Source organism: Haemorhous mexicanus, chromosome 6 (assembly GCF_027477595.1).
Source record: "Haemorhous mexicanus isolate bHaeMex1 chromosome 6, bHaeMex1.pri, whole genome shotgun sequence".
Taxonomy (NCBI): Eukaryota; Metazoa; Chordata; class Aves; order Passeriformes; family Fringillidae; genus Haemorhous; species Haemorhous mexicanus.
In genome coordinates, this window is record NC_082346.1 from 65,221,176 (window position 1) to 65,243,311 (window position 22,136).

At 48.0% G+C, this 22,136-nt stretch overlaps 1 protein-coding gene across 3 annotated transcripts in view; it reads left to right on the forward strand.

The window, feature by feature from the left end:
- The window catches only part of MDGA2 (MAM domain containing glycosylphosphatidylinositol anchor 2), a 207,168-nt gene that overhangs the window by 41,295 nt on the left and 143,737 nt on the right, over positions 1–22,136 (forward strand). For 2 of the 3 annotated variants that reach the window (XM_059850733.1, XM_059850734.1), the window contains exon 2: positions 19,557–19,696. In XM_059850733.1, the coding sequence (XP_059706716.1) occupies positions 19,557–19,696 (140 nt within the window). Of the gene's footprint in view, positions 1–19,556; positions 19,697–22,136 lie in introns of those variants that run through there. The other variant, XM_059850735.1, reaches the window with a different exon arrangement.

The following is a 22,136-nucleotide window of genomic DNA, read 5'->3' on the forward strand; positions in this document are numbered from 1 at the left end:
TATTTGATTAAAAAGAAATTTCCTAATTCTAAGAAACATCATAATTTGTACAATTTGCTATGTCAGTTTTCTTTTCTGGAAGCATCCCAGCATTTATCTTCACGTTGGGAGTGAGGCAGTTGTCTGAAAATAATGACTTTTCCAAGATTTTTGGTGGTGAGCTTATGATAGAGGATTATCAGGCATTGTCTAAAAGCATGGATGCAGTTGGGTGGGGAATTCACTTTTGTCCTGGTGAGGTCACACCTGGAGGGCTGGGTCCAGTTCTGGGTCCTCTTGACAGAGAGGGGCTGGAGAGTGTCCAGGGAAGGGAATGGAGGTGGGAAGGGGCTGGAGAATTCCTGAGGAGCTGGGAAGGGGCTGGAGAACTCCTGAGGAGCTGGGAAGGGGCTGGAGAATTCCTGAGGGAGCTGGGAAGGGGCTGGAGAATTCCTGAGGAGCTGGGAAGGGGCTCAGCCTGGAGCAGAGGAGGCTCAGGGGGCCCTTGTGGCTCTGCACAGCTCCTGCCAGGAGGGGACAGCCGGGGGGTCGGGCTGTGCTCCAGGGAACAGGGACAGGAGCAGAGGGAACAGCCTCGGGCTGGGCCAGGGGAGCTCAGGGTGGGCCCAGCAGGAATTTCCCCATGGAAAGGGGGCTCAGGCCTTGGCACTGCCCAGGGAGGGTTGCAGTGCCCATCCCTGCAGGTGTCACCTGGAGGTGGCTCTGAGAGCTCTGGGCTGGGGACAAGGTGGGCACTGGGCACAGCTGGGACTCTGATCTTGGAGCTCATTCCCAACCTCAGGGATTCTGTGAGGTTTAGATTGGATATTTGGGAACATTTCTTCCCTAAAAAGGTTCCCCATCCCTGGCACAGGTACAGGGTGGAGTCCCCATGCCTGGAGGGATTTCAAATCCCTGTGGATGTGGCACCTGGGGACATGGGGCAGGGGTGGCCTTGGCAGTGCTGGGGAATGACTGGATGAACTTTGAGGTCTTTTCCAACCTCCATGATTCCATGAATATGTGTCCTCTGGTTTGGAGTGCCCGTCTCTGGAGGTGTCCAAGGAATTCCTGGAGGTGGCACTCAGAGCTCTGGGCTGGGGACAAGGTGGGCATTGGGCACAGGTTGATCCTGGAGCTCTTTTCCCACCAAAATGATCCTGGGATTCTGGGATTCAGTTAACTTTGGAATGCCCAACTCACTCTCCAGTCTAGAGCCTGTTGAAGTTCATGAGAGATGTTCTGCTTGCTTTCATTTTTCTTTTTTCCCTGATTGCTCATTAATTGTGTGTAAACAGCTTGGGGTCAGCACAAGTTTGTTTATGGGGATTTATTTAAGGATTCATTTTGGTGATTCATTTCTCCTTGAGCATTTGGAGGAGATGATTTCAGCCACTCCCATTTGTGCTCCTGGATCCTGCCAGAATGGAGCTGGGAGCTCTCTCTTTCACTTATCCAAGAGCTGCTTTTCCATGGGTTCATGGACAAGTTCCCAGGAATGTGTGCCCTGCTGTGCTGAGTGTGGGCAGTGCTCAGCCGTGCCCTGTGTGTCCGTAATCGTTGTGTTATGGCTGCTTCGTTAATTAGCACTCATTAGGGTTTGTATCCCTAACGAACTGTGTGATATTATTATTGACTCATAATTACCTTCTCAAAACCTGACTCCATGAGCAGAGCAGCAGAGTGGGAAGCTCCCAGGCTCTGGAATGTGAGTTTGGAGCAGCACTCAAGTTCAAGGCTTTGCTTTTCCCCGTCTCAATAATTTAAATATTTATTGATCTGCAGCCTTGCATTATTTATTGTTTTATTATTTTGAAATCCATCTGCTCCAGTTCAAGGCGTCCCTGCCCATGGAGTTGTTGGAATGAGATGATCCTCAAAGCCCTTTCCAAGCCAAACCACTGTGGGATGGACTGGTGGTTTTTAGGGGAAGTTCTGCCACTGAGTGTAGGCCAGGCTGGTGGAGGTAACAATCACTTGGCAGGCACAGAAAGTTGTTCCCTTGAAAAATTTGCTGAAGTCATTCTCAAAAGCATTAACAGGTTGATGTTGTGCAGCTCCAAAAGGGTTTTGTGCCATTTGGCTCCAGCCCACACCAAAGGATCTGGGCAGAAATCCTTCTGGAGTGATCTTACATCCATAATGACGAGTATCCTGATGCATCCTCTGGTAAAATATGGGTTTGCTGGCATGTTCAGCATGCAGAATTTTGGATCTGTGTTTTTAAGGGGGATAAGTTGAGTCTATTTCAATGTGAGGGTGAACATTCAGGTGTCCGAGCTGGAAGAGAATTCCAGAATGGTTTGGGTTGGAAGGGAATTAAATCCCATCCAACTCTACCCCTGCCATGGCAGAGACACCTCCCACTGTCCCAGGTAGCTCCAAATCCAATCCAACCTGGCCTTGGGCACTGCCAGGGAACCAGGGGCAGACACAGCTTCTGTGGACAAGGGAAAAATGGGGCAGAAGAAGGTTCCAGAACAGTTGGATCAGGAATAGCTCTTCTCTTGTTTAGATGGAAGAGAAACCTTCGATATCCAACATTCCAGTGACTGAAATGCTCCTGGGGAGCAGGAAAGTTTGGACCTGGGTGGATGTGGAATGGAATTGTAGGAAAGCAGGGTCAGGTGAAGTGCAGGGCAGGGTGAGGGATGGGAGGATGGAAAACATCCCTGGGTTGGTTATTTGGAAGGAAAGAGAGGGTCTGGATTTCTGCTGGCAGTGATAGACACGGACACACTGGATTTCAGCATTCCAAGGATTTTCTTGACTAACTCCTGATATTTGTGGTTTCTAATTTCTTATTAGAAGAGCTATTTCTGTTTCTAATCCTGAAGGGCTCTAGGCTTGGGTCTCATGTATTGTACATGGAATTTGGTTTCCATTAAGTTTCCATTGGATTTCCCCTTCCTGGAGAAGTTTGAAATCCATGGATGTGGCACTTGGGGACATGGGGCAGCGGTGGCCATGGCAGTGCTGGGGGATGCCTGGACTCGATGATCCGAGAGGGTTTTCCACCCCAAATGATTTCATGATTCTTTGGCCTCAATACATCCAGAGACAGGAAAAGCAGGAGTGGGAGAACATCCCAGGCTGGAGGTTGACATCGGGTTTGCACATTCCATGGGAACTAAACTGTGCCATGGAAATCTGGGTCTAGCTCTGGCTGAAATCATGAGGCACATTCCCAAAACAGCAGGATCCAGCTCTGAACACGCAGTGGTGATGGAAAATAACCCTCAGCCTCCCAGGAAACCCAGAGTTCTGGATTCTTCTGAGAAGCTTTGATCCCACTGGAAGATCCTTTCAAAACTTTTACCTCTCTGCTGAGCGTTGTCCCAAATCCTTCTCCCTCTCAGGGGGCGTGGGGAGGTCTGTGGGTGAGCAGAGGGTGGAGCATCCTTTGGGAAGATCCTGTCCTGGGTGTGTGGATGGATGCCCATGGAATGTGGCAGTAGGGATGGGCAAATCTCCCATCATGGAATCCATGATTCTATGGATTCCATGGAATCCAGAATGTCCTGAGTGGGAAGGGACCCACCGGGATCATCCCAACCCCATCCCTGTCCAGACCCCCAACAATCCCATCCTGGGCATCCCTGGCAGTGCTGGCCAAACCCTCCTGGAGCTCTGGCAGCCTCGGGGCTGTGCCCATTCCCTGGGGAGCCTGGGCAGTGCCAGCACCCTCTGGAGTAGTGGAACCTTTCCCTGATATCCAACCTAATCCTCAGCATTGTCCTTCATGGATCTCTTTTTGGAGAGCTTTCCGATCAGCATCACTATTGTAAATGTCAGGCAGCTTTTCCTTCTGGGAAGGAACCTGGGCAGACACATGTTGGGATCACATTTCTTCATCATCCAAACTTGTTCAGCCTTGTCTGGAAAATCAATGGTGTCTGCAAACACCCAAAACATAGGAGAAAATACCTCAGGTGAAAGTCCATGAAAGAGAATTCCTTTGGAGGGATGGATGTGGAGTGGAACAAACCATGGCTGTGTGCAGGAGCTGCTGTCAGATGTGGCAGGAGCAGAGGAGGCTCAGGGGGCCCTTGTGGCTCTGCACAGCTCCTGCCAGGAGGGGACAGCCGGGGGGTTGGGCTGTGCTCCAGGGAACAGGGACAGGAGCAGAGGGAACGGCCTCGGGCTGGGCCAGGGGAGCTCAGGGTGGGCATTGCAGGAATTTCCCCATGGAAAGGGGGCTCAGGCCTTGGCACTGCCCAGGGAGGGTTGGAGTGCCCATCCCTGGAGGTGCCCAAGGAATTCCTGGAGGTGGCATGGCACTGAGTCGTGTCCATTCTCCCGGCCAGCACGGAGAGGAGTTGGACTGGCCCAGGCTGGACTCATGGACCCTGTGAAGCTCCAGAGCCAACTCCAACAGTCCCTTGGGTGAGTGTGGTTTAATCCTCTGAGCTTCCCAGGAATTTCAGGGAGGGTGGGCAGGCCCTGGCACAGGGTTCCCAGAGCAGCTGGGGCTGCCCCTGGATCCCTGGCAGTGTCCAAGGCCAGGCTGGACACTGGGACACCCTGGGACAGTGGGAGGTGTCCCTGCCATGGCAGGGGTGGCACTGGGTGGGATTTAAGTCCCTTCCAACCCAAACCATTCCATGATTCTGTTTTCAATGCATCCCATTCCCATATTTTGCATCCAGAACCCATCCCAGCCCGTTCATTCCCAGAGGAATTCTGGCATTGGCAGCAAAATCCAGAGGGAAAAAAACCTGGAATAAACCCTGCCGTGGTGCTGTTTCTCCTCTGGGTGATTTCTCCCACATGAGAAACAACCCAGCCCGTGGATGCCGCAAGCCTGGGGTCCCTGGGCTGGTTCCAACCTTTGGGGAATCCCAGAGTTTGGTTTGGATGGGAGGAGACCTTAAATCCCATGCAGTGCCATTCCCTTCCTTGGGCAGGGACACTTCCACTGTCCCACATTGCTCCAAGCCCCAGTGTCCAGCCTTTCCCAAACCTGGTGGTGCAGCTGGAGCTGGGGGGTCCTGGGATGTCCCCAAGTGCCACCACTCGCCCAGAGGGGAATTAAAGCTGCCTTTGATGTCTGATTTTTTGCCTGCAGTTTAATATGGTTTGATCAAAGCTTTGAGCAGGAGCTTAAACCTTGATTTCTCGCCCACATCCTGCTCGGAGTGGATGGATTCTCCCATGGATGTGTGGAGAGATGTTAAACCTTTTGGATCTTGTTTTTAATATTTAACAGACACGTCTGAAATCGGCTCTAATTTAAAACTATCAACCACTTTGGGGCCCAGATAATGAGGAGGATATTAGGTAGCAATATTTTATTTTTTCTGAGCTTGCACGAAGGATTTATGCAATCATTATTTTGATTAAGGACGTTTGAAAGCATCTGTGAGTATTTTTCATTCTTCATCGCTATCTTTAGCCCTTCCAATTAATTTCCAGTTCCAGGAGTCCATGGAATCTGACAGAGTTTGCTGTGCTGAGGGATGTATTAAGGACAGCTTATGATCCATTAATTAGGAATGTGTTTAAAGCCATAATCTCTACATTTTGAAGGCATCTTCTTTCCACCCTTCCCATTTTTATCTGGTTTTCCTGAAGTATTTTCTTCGCTGAGATCAGTAGAAGGATTGGCAGCTCCTGGAAATAAAAGTTCTTGGATGCTGCTGGATTCCCTCAGTGGAAGATCCTTCCCAAAGCTCAGCCTTAAACATTTAATCCTCTGTAGCTTCATCTTCCTTGTGTGAAGTTCCTCCCTTGCCTGGGCCTTGAAGTCAGATCCCTACCAGGAATTTGTTGCTTTGCCTGGGGAAAAAGGCAAAAAAACCCCATTAAACTCACCAAGTCAAGGCCTTGTGCACATGGAAAAACATTTTGGGATGGATTTAAAGAGGGAAGTGGGATTGGGAATACCCTGAGTGCCGCCAGAATCTGCTCTACATGGAAATGACTCCACAAATTGTTTCCTGGTGGTGATACCTGGGTTGATAGGAAAACACAAAGGGATTTCTTTTTTATTTTGGTGGAAAAATCAGTGATCAGGATGGAGATCTGGAAAAGGCTGGAATCTAATTCAGGATGGAGATCTGGAAAAGGCTGGAATCTAATTCTGGTGTCCTCTGAGGGGACTTGCTGTATCCCTGTTCCTCAGTGAAAATTCCTGGCAGGCAGATGCCACTTCCTCATTACTCATCTGCTGGAAGTGTTTTCAATTCCAATTAAAAAATGAAAAACATTTTGAGATCATGCCCAAAGCTGATTTAAAACAAATCAGCAATCTGACAAATCCGAAGGTTAATCACCATGTTTGAGATTTTAAATTAAGTTCAGAACTTGTGGTTTTTAGAAGTGAACGGAGCTGGGAACAGCCTGGAGCACCAGGAGAGGCTGAGGGAGCTGGGAAGGGGCTGGAGAATTCTTGAGGGAGCTGGGAAGGGGCTGGAGAATTCCTGAGGAGCTGGGCAGGGGCTGGAGAATTCCTGAGGAGCTGGGAAGGGGCTGGAGAATTCCTGAGGAGCTGGGCAGGGGCTCAGCCTGGAGCAGAGGAGGCTCAGGGGGCCCTTGTGGCTCTGCACAGCTCCTGCCAGGAGGGGACAGCCGGGGGGTCGGGCTGTGCTCCAGGGAACAGGGACAGGAGCAGAGGGAACGGCCTCAGGCTGGGCCAGGGCAGGTTTGGGTTGGAATTTGGGAACATTTCTTCATGGAAAGGGTGGTCAAACCCTGGCACAGCTGCCCAGGGAGGGTCAGAGTGCCCATCCCTGCAGGTGCCCAAGGAAAACCTGTGGATGTGGCTGCTGAGAACATGGATGAGTGGTGACCACAGTGGTGGTGCTGGTCTTTTCCTGCTTTAACGATTCCATGATTTTATGATGAAAAAGAAAATTTTGAAACACTGTTCTTTGGGTTTTTTCTTCTTTCTGCCATCTCTTTTCCCCTGCTGTTTTCGAATGGATTTGCTCCCACATGGAAGGACAAGGGAAGTTTGGGGTCTGAAATGACCAAGTGACGGAAGCTCTGGGGAAGAGCAGAGCTGCTGGGAGGTCCCAGGGCACCCAGACATGAAGGAGAATTCCCCTTTGTGCCTCCATCCACTCCTTGTTGGGAGCTGAGGAATTCCTTATGGACACTGAGCATGAGGAGTTCCTTGTTGGAAACTGAGGATTAGGAAATCCCATCCAGCAAATCCCTGTATTCTCCATGCCAGAGGGTTTTGATGATGATAGGGAAAGATGGAAGGAATAAACTCTTTTTTCCCCTTATCTCTCTCTGTGTATTCCCAAATCTTGGTGCTGATGTTTTATGAACGTGCTGAGCTGGCGATTCCAGCAGAGCAGAGATTTTTTCTGGAAAAGCTGAGACATTGTGGATAACCTTTCCCTTGCATCCATGGGTGTATCCATGAGCGTCACTGTCACATTTCCTGAAAATCCTCTTTGCCCAAAATTTTTCTCCTGGGAAGCTGAGAAGCCTCAGAAAGAAATGAAAACAACATTCTCTCCTTTGCTTTTCCTGTGTTCTGCTGCTTTGGAATGTGGGTGGAGATTCTTTATCCAACAGGTGAATTGTTTTAACTTAATGACCAATCACAGCCAGCTATGTTGGGCACAAGGTTTTAATTAGTATCTTGTTAAACCTTCTGGAAGTCTCCTCTCTCTATTCTTAAGTATAGTTTTAGTATAGCATAATAATATAATATAATATAATATAATATAATATATAATATAATATAATATAATATAATATAATATAATATAATATAATATAATATAATATAATATAATATAATATAATATAATATAATATAATATAATATAATATAATATAATATAATATAATATAATATAATATAATATAATATAATATAATATAATATAATATAATACAATAATAAATTAGCCTTCTAAGAACATGGAGGCAAACTCTCAATTCCTCCTCCCAGCAAACACCACACACGAGGAGCTGGCAGCTCCTCTCCACCATTCCCAGCCCTCGGGAAGCCACTGCTGCTAGACAGGGATCAGGTGTGGGATTGCTGCTGCTGCTGTGCAGAGCTGGGTGAGGAATTTTGCCTGGTAAATGTGAGATCCTTTTCCCACTCCCACAAATTTTGCACGGAAGGAGCAAAATTACTCCCTAATGGAAGTTAATGGCTAATTGCCCTCTGTTAATAGGATTGGAGCTTTCCTTAGCCTTTGGAAAAGGGCTGGAAAATCATACAAACAATAACACCTGACCTGGCGGTGTCAGAGTGCCCAGGTGGGGGTTTATTAATTCTCCTCATTAATTTTTATTGATTTGTTGATCGCTCACTGATGCCTGTCCAAATAAATCACGGAATGCTGAGGGGTGACTCTGCTCTGGAGTTGTTCCCATCAATACCGAGCTGTTAGTTTGGATTCCCAAGGAATCAGATCCACAGGGAGGTGATTTCTGCATCTGCTGGACCCTGTGTCAATCCAATTCCTAATTAACATTGATATTCTCCAGTGATGGAGCAGCCTCAATAATTGCTCAGCCCCACAAATCTCATGGAATTGTTTCCGTTTCCAATGACTGGACACCAAGGAGTGATCCAGGAGAAATGCTGCCATGGGAGCTGGTATCCATCAAAGAACTGGGAAAGGGAGAGGCCAGGGATGAACTGAGGGATGTTACAAATTCCCACTGCCAGGAGAGCTTGGATCATCTGCAGCAGCTCCCTGGAAACTGGGCTGAACCTCTCCATAATTCCTGGTGGAATTCTTCCAAGCAGCCTGGGGGGGTTGGTCCAATGATCTCTTGGTTGTGTGGGAAGTTGGCACAGAAATCATGGAAGCAGCAAGTTTCCCTCAGGATCTCTGTGCCCTCAGCTCCTCTGCTGCTCTTTCCTGGCCCAGCACAGCCTGGGATTTGCTAAAATGAAGGAAAACCTCTGGTTATCTCCCCTGAGCTGGCCAAAATCTGGGAATGGGATGATTTACCCTATGAAAATGTGGAATTTCCCTGAAAAAGCTCTCAAGCTTTCCAAGCTTGGTGCTCCAGAATTTTTCCACAGGAGGAAAAGATTCAGGGCTGGCAGAGCCTTCAGTTCTTTCCCCAGTGCCAGGGCCTGAAGGAAATGGGAGTTTTCAAGGCAAATCAGATTTTCCAGTGGTTGGAATATCTTGGGATGACATTTTAAGTGCCAGATGTGGCAATTAAAGCACTTTGTGGTGGCCCTGATGAGGCACATTTGGAGCTGAAGAGGAGGAGAGGTGGAAGGAAGGGTTAGATGGGATTTTGGGAAGGAATTCCTGGCTGGAAGGGTGGTAAAACCCTGGGATGGAATTCCCAGAGCAGCTGTGGCTGCCCCTGGATCCCTGGCAGTGCCCAAGGCCAGGCTGGAGAGGCTTGGAGCAGCCTGGGACAGTGGGAGGGGTCCCTGCAAGTGGAATGGGATGAGCTTTAAGATCCATTCCCATAAATAAACTTTGATGGAGCCTGGAAAACACAAAATCCATGTAATGAATTCCCAGCTTTAGAAAGAGAACACATTCCAGGCATTCAGCTGCTCCTGCTCCAGCCGGTGTTTGACAACAAAGATGTGAAAACAAGGTGTGAGACATTGAAGTACAGGAAACACGGCTTTAATTCAAGGAATCATTTTATTCCCTGAAAAGAGATTTGTTTTCCTTGTTTTTCTCGGGACAGATCTGTGCTGGCTCCCAAGAACTGCAAATTGTTTTTTAAAAAGCTGTTTATTTTCGTTTAACATTCCAAAGTGTCATTTCCTTCTTGATTTGCATTCGTGGAGCATTCAGTATTTTAAATTTCCTCTTTAATATTAAACTGTGCTTTCTTCAGGCAGCAGAATAAACTGGGATACATTCCATAGTCGGTGGAATTTTTGTTCCAGAGCTGAACCAGGACAGGTTTTTCCGAGGGTGATTGCTGGAATTTGCATGGGGGGCTTTGTAAGTTTTGCAGCATTTCCTCCTGCTTTGGGACACCCTCAGAAATTTTATTTTTAGGGCTTTTCCTGGGCTGCTGAGGGTGAAACATGGGAGAAACGGCTGAGGGAGCTGGGAAGGGGCTGGAGAATTCCTGAGGGAGCTGGGAAGGGGCTGGAAAATTCCTGAGGGAGCTGGGAAGGGGCTGGAGAATTCCTGAGGGAGCTGGGAAGGGGCTCAGCCTGGAGCAAAGGAGGCTCAGGGGGGCCCTGTGGCTCTGCACAGCTCCTGCCAGGAGGGGACAGCCGGGGGGTCGGGCTGTGCTCCAGGGAACAGGGACAGGAGCAGAGGGAACGGCCTCAGGCTGGGCCAGGGGAGCTCAGGGTGGGCCCAGCAGGAATTTCCCCATGGAAAGGGGGCTCAGGCCTTGGCACTGCCCAGGGAGGGTTGGAGTGCCCATCCCTGCAGGTGTCACCTGGAGATGGCACTGAGAGCTCTGGGCTGGGGACAAGGTGGGCACTGGGCACAGCTAGGACTCTGATCTTGGAGCTCTTTTCCAACCTGAGGGATTCTGTGAGGTTTAGATTGGATATTTGGGAGAATTTCTTCCCTAAAAGGATTCCTCAGCCCTGGCACAGGTACAGGGTGGAGTCCCCATGCCTGGAGGGATTTAAATCCCTGTGGATGTGGCACCTGGTGACATGGGGCAGTGGTGGCCTTGGCAGGGCTGGGGACAAGGCTGGATGAACTTTTCCAACCTGAATGCTTCCATGATTCCATGAATATCTGTCTTGAACTCATGCTGAGTGGGGAAACAGTTGGATTTAGAGGATAATCCCAGAGAACTTTCCAAGCTTCCACCATCCCAGGTGCTCCAAGCCCCAGTGTCCAACCTGCCCTTGGGCACTGCCAGGGATCCAGGGACAGCCCCAGCTGCTCTGGCAATCCCAGCCCAGCCCCTCCCCACCCTCCCAGCCAGGAATTCCTTCCCAATATCCCATCTGAATCTCCTCTGGCACATCTTGAGAGAGTTTCCTCTCATCCTTGTTTTATGTACGTGCTTTTTCCTTCAGGATAAATCCATGTCCTCACTGCTGCCTGTCAGGAACTGCTCTACCAGCACTTCCTGCAAAGGAAAAAAAAAATTAAAAAATAGTTAAAAATTTAATTAAAATTTAAAAAATAAATGAGTTAAAAATGTGTTTCTAAAAGGAATTTTACCAACCAGAGTAAATCATTTAGAATTCAGGAGTTGTGTTGACAAGGTGATTTTTAACATGCTTGATTTTCACCCCTCTCTGTCTTTTCCAGTGGGGGGAAATTCCACATTTTTTGTGCTCTCCCAAATAAGTGAGATGTGTTTGCTGCCAGCCTGTGATGGTGCTGAAAAGGGTCTGGCGCCGTCGTCAGTTTTGTGATGCCAGGAACAACAAAGTGTTGCTTCAATTAAGGCCTCCCTGGTTGACAATTCCTTATTTTAGCAGCTTCCTTGATCCCACTGCTGGCAATCTGTGGGATGCAAACGGCTCCAGGAGCACTTCAGGGAGGGAGTGGAGTGTGGGAAGGGTTCCCTCTGTGCTCATCTCTGTAATTCCCACTTGATCAGTGGGGAAAAAATGGAAAATGCTCTTTTTGTTTGGTGTGAGGGATAGATCCGCCTGGAATGTTGTGGGTTAACCAAGTGGCATTCTCTGGAAATGCTGGAATAAGGGGCTGGGAAATTCAAAAGCACCAATTCCCCAGGTTGTTATTTAAGCACAAAAAAGCTGAAAAAAATCACAGTTTCAGGCTTTCAAGCAGAAATAAGAATTGCAAGGCAGCGTCTCTCTGTGACTTTACTCTCACTTAAAACCGAAACCCAGCTTAAAACCAGCACAAAAATCCTAAAATTCTTCTGAAACCCTGCCTGGAATTCCCAGAGCAGAGGGATATTTTCTCAATGCTGGTGCTCCAGGGAATTCAATTTTGAATTCCAAGGTTATTGGCCAAGAGTGTTCCACACGTGGTGCTGGTGGAAGTGAGGGTATCCGCGTCATCCCTGGATTCCTTTTGGGAGAAAACCGTGACACCCAAAATCCGTAAATACACTCATGGCACCTGGCATGGAGAAGAGCAGCTCCTCTCCTGGAGCTGAAGTGGCTGAACTCTGGATGAGAGAAAGAAAGAGCAGGAGTTGAATCAGGAAATAAATCCCTGCAGGAGCACAGAGGGAATTATCCCTAATTGTCTGCCTGGGCAGGGACACACGGATCTTTGGGAGACCTTTGCTCCCGTGGAAATGGCAGGAATTGGCCTTGCAGGGACGTGTCTGGGGCTCAGCTGAAGGAAAAAGAGGCAGCATTCCCACAGGGAATGAGTGTGGAGCAGGAAAAAGGGGTTCCTGATGTTTTATTTCCTCCCACAACTTCCTAAAATGGGATTTTACCCCAGCAGGGATTGGTGGCTTCTTCCAAGGAACAAGTGTAGGACAAGAGGAAATGACCCCAAGCTGTGCCAGGGGAGGTTAAATTTGGATATTTGTAGGAATTTTTTCATGGAAAGGGTTGTCCAGCCCTGGCACAGCTGCCCAGGGCAGGGGTGGAGTCCCCATTCCTGGAGGGATTTAGAATCCCTGTGGATGTGGCACTTGGGGACAGGGGCAGAGTGGCCTTGGCAGTGCTGGGAAGGGTTGGGTTTGGTGGGCTCAGAGGGTTTTTCCAGCCTGGACAATTTCAGGACACGAAGGACTGGAATGTCAGCAGGGTTGCTTTGGGCTGCAGGATAAACTATTAAGGACAAATTAAAGCTGATGAAAAGTGAGTGGGGAGGTGCTGAATCATCACAGCAAGCTGGAAACCAAATTCCCGTGGTTTTTAGGAAGTATTTCCTTCTCTGACTTCCCTAAAAAATTGTATTTGCAGAGGATATTCCAAATTCCAGTCCGGGAGACTGGTGATTTCCCAGGCATGGAGACCTCCAGGATTCCAGTGCTTCCAAAGGAAATGAGCTGTAGAGGGACTGGGGGACAAGGGACAGGAGCCAGGGAATGGCTCCCAGTGCCAGAGGGCAGGGATGGATGGGAGATTGGGAATTGGGAATTCCTGGCTGGGCTGGAATTGCCAGAGCAGCTGTGGCTGCCCCTGGATCCCTGGCAGTGCCCAAGGCCAGGCTGGACACTGGGACACCCTGGGACAGTGGGAGGTGTCCCTGCCATGGCAGGGCTGGCACTGGGTGGGGTTTAAGTCTCATTCCAACCCAAACCATTCCATGATGTTTTGGGCATAATCCCAGATGGAAAAGGATCAGTGGGTTCTCCCAGTCACCAGGAGTCAGAAACTCACAGAGAACGAGGCACATCCATGAATTCCCAGCACCAGGGAATGGCCCAAAACTGCCCCAGGCATGGCCTGAAACACTGGAAAAGTCCTGGAATAATGGGAGTGTCTGGGATCACTGTGCAGGAAGGATTTCATTCACTCCCACACTCAAAGTCAGCGACTGGAGTACAGGGGTGGGATGGGATGATCTTCAAGTTTCCCTGCAGAACCATTCCATGATTTTATGTTCTCAGCCCAAATCCGTGTCTGAGGAGCTGTCCTGGCCTTTTCCTGATCCCTCTCTGAACTCCAGCAGGGTTTTACACCTGCCCAGCAGCAGGAACAATAACCAGCAGTGAGGGGAGTTGTTAAGGGTGGGAAAAAAGCCATAAATCCATCTGTTCCTGGAAAAACAGCATTAGGACAGCCCAAACTCAATATACCCAGCACTGCTCAGCTTTGTAGTGTCAAAATTAGGTCAGGCCTAATTTTCTGGCAGCAGTGTTGGGAAGCAGCAGTGGGATTTGATTATCTGGGAGCCTTGGGATGGCAGTGCCATCAATCATGGAGCCCTCCCGAGCTCCACAAACACTGGGATAGTCAGGAATATCGAGCAACGTGGAAAAATCAGCCCCAAGGGGATAAAAGGTGACTTTGTCCCATTTGATGGGATAGTTCAGCTTAGGATCAGCTCAGAGGAAGGTGCCAAATAAATATTCCCATGGGCATGAGGTGAAAGCAGGTGGGAAGTATTTAGGAGTGATATGGAGTGATCCAGGAATGGCACAACTGGTTTGAAATCCAGTCAGCATCACACCTGGAATTTTCCTCTCTTAGGCACCTGGAATTTGGCTCAGCTCGGAGCCAAAATGAAAGATTTCTCCAGAAACGGAATATTTGTTTAATTGAAGCTACTTGTGTAGCATTTGAATTTCCCCAAAGAAAAACTCACTTAGAGAAGAAATAAAAAAGCATGTTTCAATAATCCATTTATTTCTACACTGGGCCTCACCTCCAGCTGGAAAAATAGCCCCAAATCCCAAATTAGCTGCAGTAAAATGCTCCAAATTCTACATTGATGAGGGCAGTGCATTCTCATGGCAATACCTCAGAGATTCCTGGTCATTCCATTTGCAGTTTAGGAGAATTAAGAGCTGGGACAATATGGGAAAAGTGAATTCTGAGGGTAGCAAGTGCCTGCAATTACTTTAAATCTCCTCTTTCTTCAGAAAATCCCATTATTTCCTCCTTGTTCTGCTGCAGAACTGCACTAAATTCACCGGGGCTTCACTCCTGCTAATTAATTTTCAGGGGGAAAGCTCTTGGCTGCAGGAGGGGAGAGGGATTTGATTCGTGGCAAATCCATCCTGCATTTTCTAACAGGTTCATCGTGGATCTCCTGTTTCTGAAAGAAATCTCATTTTAATTCAGTTTTAAGGAATCCTACACATTCCATGAATCAGGAAGATCTTGGAACTGATCAGATTAAGGGAATCCATTCCAGGATCCGAGTTCTGATGTTGGTCAGAGTTTAATTCCCTGTTTTCCACAAGGACTTGACCAAATCTCTGTGTGTGGGAGACCAGGAAAGAGCTGTGCCAAGGGATCCTGGAATGGAATCCTGAAATGTTTTGGGATGGAAGGAACCTTGGAGCCCATCCAGTTCCACCCCTGAAATCCACACCTTCTCTATCCCAGGCTGCTCCAATCAGGCCTTGGGCAATTCCAGAGATCCAGGAGCAGCCACAGCTGCTCTGGGAAATCTATTCCAGCTCCTCCCAGGCAGGGATTCCCAGTTCCCAATCTCCCATCCATCCCTGCCCTCTGCCACTGGAAGCCATTCCCTGGGTCCTGTCCCTCCATCCCTTGTCCCCAGTCCCTCTCCATGGAATCATTCCCTTTCCCAGCTCCACAAATCTCCATCTCCCAACTCCTCTTCCCATTCCAGCTGAAATAAATCCCAAAGTCCTCTCAAATTTTCCCCCATTTTGCCAATCCAAACCACCACCTCATTCCCACTTTTCTCAAAGGATCCTGATAACATTTTCCACAAAAAAAAGATCAACACGAGGACCTGGAGCAGAGGAAATTCCCAACCACTCCCAATCCATCAGCAGAGCTCAGGGATCACCAAATCACCCTCAAGCCTCCAACATTTTCCCTGTGTGAGTCGAGTGAAGACTTTCCAGGCTGAGAAAACATCCCAATTCCATTGGAATTCCTTTGGATCAGGACTTTGGATCACAGCTTCTCTGACAAATCCATTCCAGGGCCTCCCCACCCTCCCAGCCAGGAATTCCTTTCCAGTATCCCACCTAAACTTGGAATTGGTGGAAAAGAGCAGGAGAACCTTTCCATTTTTCATGGAAAGAGGGAATCTTGTGGGATCACACAACTCCTGCAGCAGGACGAGGGGGTTGTGCTCGGATTTGCTGTTTTACTTTTTCCTTGGAGAACTTTCCTCGCTCCAGGTTGTGCCTCGCCAGGAATGGCACAGGGAAGGATCCACGGAGCGTTTTCCTTGTGCAACCACCAGCCAAATTCTCCTCAAATGTCACAAACAAAATCAATGCTAAGTTGATATTATTTTAATGGATGAAATCCCTGGAGGCAGCTTTTAGAAGGAGCTGGGATGAATATTCCTGCAGGAAGGAGGGAGGTGACATTTCATAATTATGGGATGTCTCCTGAACCATGAGATTTTCCACTTACTGGGAGAAGAATATTTGTTATTTCCCTTGATTGGTTTGATCTCCTCTCAAAGCAGTGTTTTCCTTGGTGATAACAACACCCAGGGGGGCGTTTTTCCTTTCCTGCTCCTTCCCAAATTTAATGGATTCAGGAGAGTGGCGCAGCCACTGAAATGAAGGACACTTCAGCTGTGATTTGGAGTTAGATGAATATAACATGAATAAAAATGGAATATTAATGGAATATGGAATTAAAAGGATGTTGGGATAATGTTGCTGACTGCTCTAATTTGATCCCAAGTTTGATGAGCCGTGCTGAACCCTCGTTTACCTTTCTGCTCCGTGGCTCTGCTTCAGCATTCCTGTGTTTTGGAATCTGTAGTGTGGGAGATGGTGGAAGTCCTGGTGGTGACTCAGAGCCCTGGAAATGGCACGACAAAGAGCACATTCCATGCCCTTGGGATGTTGAACTCCCGAGGTTATGGAGGGGGATCAGCATTCCGAGGAATTCCAGGGAAAAATCAGCACACCAAGTGTTGGTGCTGCTGTTCTACCCGGAAAAATAATCATAGTCAGGAATTAATGGATTGTGTCTGGGTTAGAGTGTGACACATGGCCCTGATTCCTAACCAAGGACATTCCTGCCCTTCCAGGAGCTTCATGGGAATATCCACCTGCATCTAAGGGAATCATGGAATCATGGAATCCTAGAAGGGTTTGGATTGGAATGGATCTTAAACCCAGTTCCACCCCTGCCATGGGCTGGGACACCTTCCACTATCCCAGGTTGTTCCAAGCACCTTTATTCCATCATTGTGTTGGGCTTGGAGTAGTTGGGAGCACTTTTGGTTCATGAAACTACCTGGAGCAGGGGTGTGTTGGTCTTTGTTAAACCTTCTGGAAAAGTAAGGAGGGAAGGTTCCTGGGGCTTTGGAACTCGGGATGTGGTGTCTGGAAGAGCAGAGCTTGCTGGAGGCTTTGCTGGAATGATGGCTGCAAACTGAGTGTGGGGCTGGATGGGATATTGGGAAGGAATTCCTGGCTGGGAGGGTGGGGAGGCTCTGGCATAGAATTCCCAGAGAAGCTGTGGCTGTCCCTGGATCCCTGGAAGTGTCCAAGGCCAGTTTTGGATGGGGTTTGGAGCAGCCTGGGATAGTGGAATGTGCTGGGTTGGAATGAGATGGGATTTAAGGTCCTTCAACCCAAACTATTCCATGTTTCTATGGAGGAAGCATCCATTCCCTGCTCCTCCTCTGCCTCTCCTGCCTCATTGGCTCGAGCCTCATTTTCTCCAGGCTGTGGAGAGCCAGGCTCAGAAACTGGAATTCTTGGCAGGTTTGGATCAATCCCACCACAGGCTGTGTCCATAGGGAGCTGTGTGGGGGCTGGACCAGGAATTCCATGGTGAGGAAGGGTCTGAAGGGATGCCAGAGCCCTCCATCCCAGGAATTCCATGAAGATCCTAGCAGAGGAATTGCAGAATGATCAGAGAAGCAGGGTTGGTGTGCTGGGCAGCATGGCAGCACTTTCCCTGGCAAAGCAGCCTCGGGAAAGAGGATCCAGCTGCTGCAAAGGGCCTGGGGAGAGGTTTTGAGGCTCTTCCATGGGGAATGGGGCAGGAAGCTCAATGGCATCGCACGGATGAACAGAAAGGATGGAATTCCAGGTGTTTAAATCCCACAGAATCCCATTTTATCCTTTGCGCCCTTTAGTTTCTGTGCTTTTATTTGGGTGTGTAGATCAGTTTCCTTCTCCTATCGATCCACTCCCTGGAAATTGTCATAGCTGTGAATTTCATGGTTCAGAAGCGAAATCGTGGAGCTGGGAATGTGCTTAGGAGACTCATGGAAATGGAGCTGGGATTTATGCAGGTGTAATAACAGGAACGTCGTGGTTTCCTTACACTTACGAGGTGTAAATCTGAGTAATTCCTGTACTACAAGTTGTACCAACAAGGAAATTAAAGCAAGGTTCTGGCTGAACTTAACTCCTGCTCCAAATCCTGATCCTGCTGACAGGATTTGGAAAGGAAGCAGCAGCATCAGTGCCACTGTTTCCCCTGCTTAATTTTCCTGTTTTAATTAAGTCTTTTCATTTGCATAACGAGTGTGATAATGCGTTTAGGAAGATATAGAATAAAAACAATAATGCCAAGTTCATTTTGGAAATGGAAACAATAAAACTGGAACACAAGTGGGGCGTGCTGAAGGTTTCATCCACAGGATTGCCAGGGATTAATAAAAACCATGGAAATCTCTTGTGGTGATGAGTATGTGCTGAGTAAACAAAGAGTAACTGTGCGGGGGAGATGCTCAGTGCTGGTTCCAGGGCTGGGGTGGACTGGGGTGGGCTTGGTTGGTTGGATCATGGAGCTGAAAACGTCAGGTGGACTCAGTTCCCTTAAGAGCTGGACTCAATCCTTGTGGGTTTTCCAGCTCAGAACATCCTGTAATCCTGTGATCCATGTGGTTCTCATTCCATTTGTCTCCCAGCTTTACAGCCCTCCCATTCAGGGCCAACCCCAGGAGTGGGGTGGTCTGGGGTGGGATTGGTTGATTGGATCATGGAGCTGAGAATGCCAAGGTCATATTTAATTCCCTTAAGAGCTGGACTTGATCCTTGTGGGATTCTTCCAACTTGGAACATACCGTAATTTGGTGATCCATGTGGTTCTTATCCCATTTCTCTCCCAGCCTTGCAGCCCCCTCATTCAGGCCCAGCCCCAGGGCTGGGGTGGTCTGGGATGAGCTTGGTTGGTTGGATCCTGGCGTTGAGAATTCCAAGGTTGTGTTTGATTCCCTTAAGAGTTGGAATTGATTTTTGTGGGATTCTTCCAACTTGGAACATCCTGTAATTTGGTGATCGGTGTGGTTCTGATCCCATTTCACTGCTGGCCCTGCAGCCCCCCCAACTCATGGCCACGTCCAGGAGTGGAGTGGTCTGGGATGGACTTGGTTGGTTGGATCATGGAGTTGAGGATGCCAAGGTCATATTTGATTCCCTTAAGAGCTGGACTTGATCCAGTTCTTTGTGGATTTTTTCCAACCCTAAACTTCCAATAATCCCATGATCCACATTATTCCCATTTCTCTGCTGGCCTTGCAGCCCTCCAGCTCATGGTCATGTCCAGGAGTGGGGTTGTTTGGGGTGGGCTTGGTTGGTTGCATCTTGGAACTTAGAATGCCAAGGTTGTGTTCGGTTCCCTTAAGAGCTGGACTTGATTTTTGTCGGATTCTTCCAACTTGGAACATCCTGTAATTTGGTGATCCGTGTGGTTCTGATCCCATTTCTCTGCTGGCCCTGCTGCCCCCCCAGCTCATGGCCATGTCCAGGAGTGGAGTGGTCTGGGATGGACTTGGTTGGTTGGATCATGGAGTTGAGAATGCCAAGGTCATATTTGATTCCTTTAAGAACTGGACTTGATCCAGTTCTTTGTGGATTTTTTCCAACCCTAAACTTCCAATAATCCCATGATCCACATTATTCCCATTTCTCTGCTGGCCTTGCAGCCCTCCAGCTCATGGTCATGTCCAGGAGTGGGGTTGTTTGGGGTGGGCTTGGTTGGTTGCATCTTGGAACTTAGAATGCCAAGGTTGCGTTCGGTTCCCTTAAGAGCTGGACTTGATTTTTGTGGGATTCTTCCAACTTGGAATATCCTGTAATTTGGTGATCCATGTGGTTCTGATCCTGTTTCTCTGCTGGCCCTGCAGCCCCCCCCACGGTGCGGATCGTGCACTCGGGCCTGGCCTGCAACATCGAGGAGGAGCGCTACTCGGAGCGCGTCTACACCATCCGCGAGGGAGAGACCCTGGAGCTCACCTGCCTGGTCACCGGCCACCCCCGGCCACAGGTGAGTCCCTGCCCACCACACCTGTCCCCTCCACACCCTCAGACCCTCCACGAGCTGGGTTCACCTTCAGAGTCTTCATGGTGGGCAAGATCCAATGGGATCAAGGCGGGGGATCCATCTTGGCTGTTGGATGTTCCAGAGGAACGTCAACAGCAGGAATGTTGGAGAGTTTTTTGGAAAATCTGGTGTCAAAATCAGCAATATTGTGCTTTAAATTCCTGGTGTGTTTGATTTCCATGGAGGTTGGTAAAAGAGAGGGAAAACAATTATAAGGGTGACAATTGTTAGAGAGTTGTTTTGGAAAATCTGGTGTCAAAATCAGCAATATTGTGCTTTAAATTCCTGGTGTGTTTGATTTCCATGGAGGTTGGTAAAAGAGAGGGAAAACAATTATAAGGGTGACAATTGTTAGAGAGTTGTTTTGGAAAATCTGGTGTTGATATTGGCAATATTGTGCTTTAAATTCCTGGTGTGTTTGATTTCCATGGAGGTTGGTAAAAGAGAGGGAAAACAGTTTTAAGGGTGACAATTGTTGGATGAAAATCCCTAAAGTTGTCCTGTTGTCTGGGATTTTCACACCTGCAGCTGGATAAACCAGAATTACCTGGGAATAAATCAGCTTTTTCCAGGCCTAACCTTATTTGATCAAGCTCAAGATTGTTGGCAACTCCTGCTGCACCACCCTGGTGTGACCCCCTTGGGCCAGGACACCTTGTTAACCGGGTATTTTTAATTAAGATAATCACCAGGGATTTTCTTTCCAAGGTGATGAATTAAACCCTTAGTTCTTGGAATTGCAAGGGACAGGCAGGAACTGGGAGCAGGGAATTCTCCCGGAGATCTTCAGTGGGAGCTCCTCCAGGGGGGAGGGGTTTGCTGTTTCTCTGCTGTTCATTCCATGATTGTTCCCCATTTAAAGGGAAGATTTAAAGCCAAAGTAGTGGAAGTTTATTCTGTGATGGTTTAGGGACAGTGCTTCCAGTATTCCAATTTTTTCCTGATTTTTCCACAAGATGCTGTCAGATTTGGGTTTTTGCAAATTGCATGGAAATTGTTTTCCATCTGCTGTTTGATCAGATGCTGGGGAATGGGGTTATAAATATGGAATTGTGCATTCCAAGAATGCTTTCACACTTCCACATTTCTCAAATTTTCCAGTTGTTTTTGGCATGGAAACTCCTTTTGGTTTAAACACTGGAAGAATTAAACAACCCTGGATTGGGAATTTGTAAAATCACAGAATCGTGGAATGGTTTGTGTTGGAAAGGAGATTAAAAATGAACCAGTGCCAACTCCTCCCATGGGCAGGGGTATTTTCCATTCCAAGCCTTGACCATTGCCAGGGATTTTGAATCTGTAGGATTTGAGGCTGCCCGTGATGGCTCTGGGAGGAGAAATGAATTAATGAAAACAAATTCTATTTTCTTTCCTTTTCTCTGCTGTCACTCCTCCTTCCTGCTTCACCAAAGCACACATTTATCCCCTTTTTGTCTTTCCAACATTTGTTCTTTTAACTTTGGGATCAATGGATGTCGTTCTTTGGGATCTGATGACTCAGGGATGTCTCTGATCTCTTCCAAGTCATCCTTGCAGTGACTCCACTCTGGGGGGGGGTCTCTCTTTGAACACAGGTCTTCAGATTTATCAAATCTTCCCATTTTTTCAGTTCTCTTTGCTGCCTTTCCCACCACATGCCCCAACATTTTCCCCTGGGGATATTTCCAGGCAGGGAAATTCCTGTGTTCAGAGTGGTGGTTGCACTTTTCAATTGCTGGGAATTTTTTGGAATTTCTCCTCTAAATTTTCATGGAGTCTTCTCAGCATCAATGAGGTTTTTGGGAGGAAAAGTATAAGGATATGGGAATTATCAGAAAGAAGGAGAATTAAAAGCAATTGCCCTGTTAATCCCAAAAATTCCCCTCACTCCTAATTAAATACCAGGCTCTGATCATCCCAACAGATCCTCGAATGTCTGCTTGTTATCCATGGAGCAATTTTGAGATGTTCCATGTGATTAATATTTGTTATTCCTGATTTCCCACCTTCTCACACCCAGCTTTGGAATGCACCATTAGTTGCCATAGAAATAATTTTCCTGGCTGGATTTTTTAAAACCCTTTATCCCCGCTCAGGCGAGGTGAATGCAGCCTTTTTTTTCCCATAAATTACGGCTGTCAGGAGAGGCTGGTTTGATTTTTGGATAAAATCCTGCAAAGTTTGGAGCAGCATCACCCTGTGGGGATCTGTTCTTTTTCCAGATTTTATCCAGGATCCAAGGGCTGGGCTGTCCCTGCTCTCCAGCTCCACAGGGATGTGCCAGGATATCCAAAGGCCACTTATCCCTGGACACAAATAAGGGATTTCCTGGACTGAGTAGCTAAGAGGTGACATTTCATCCCCACTGGTGACAGTCTCCTGCCCAGCACTGAGGAATGTGCTT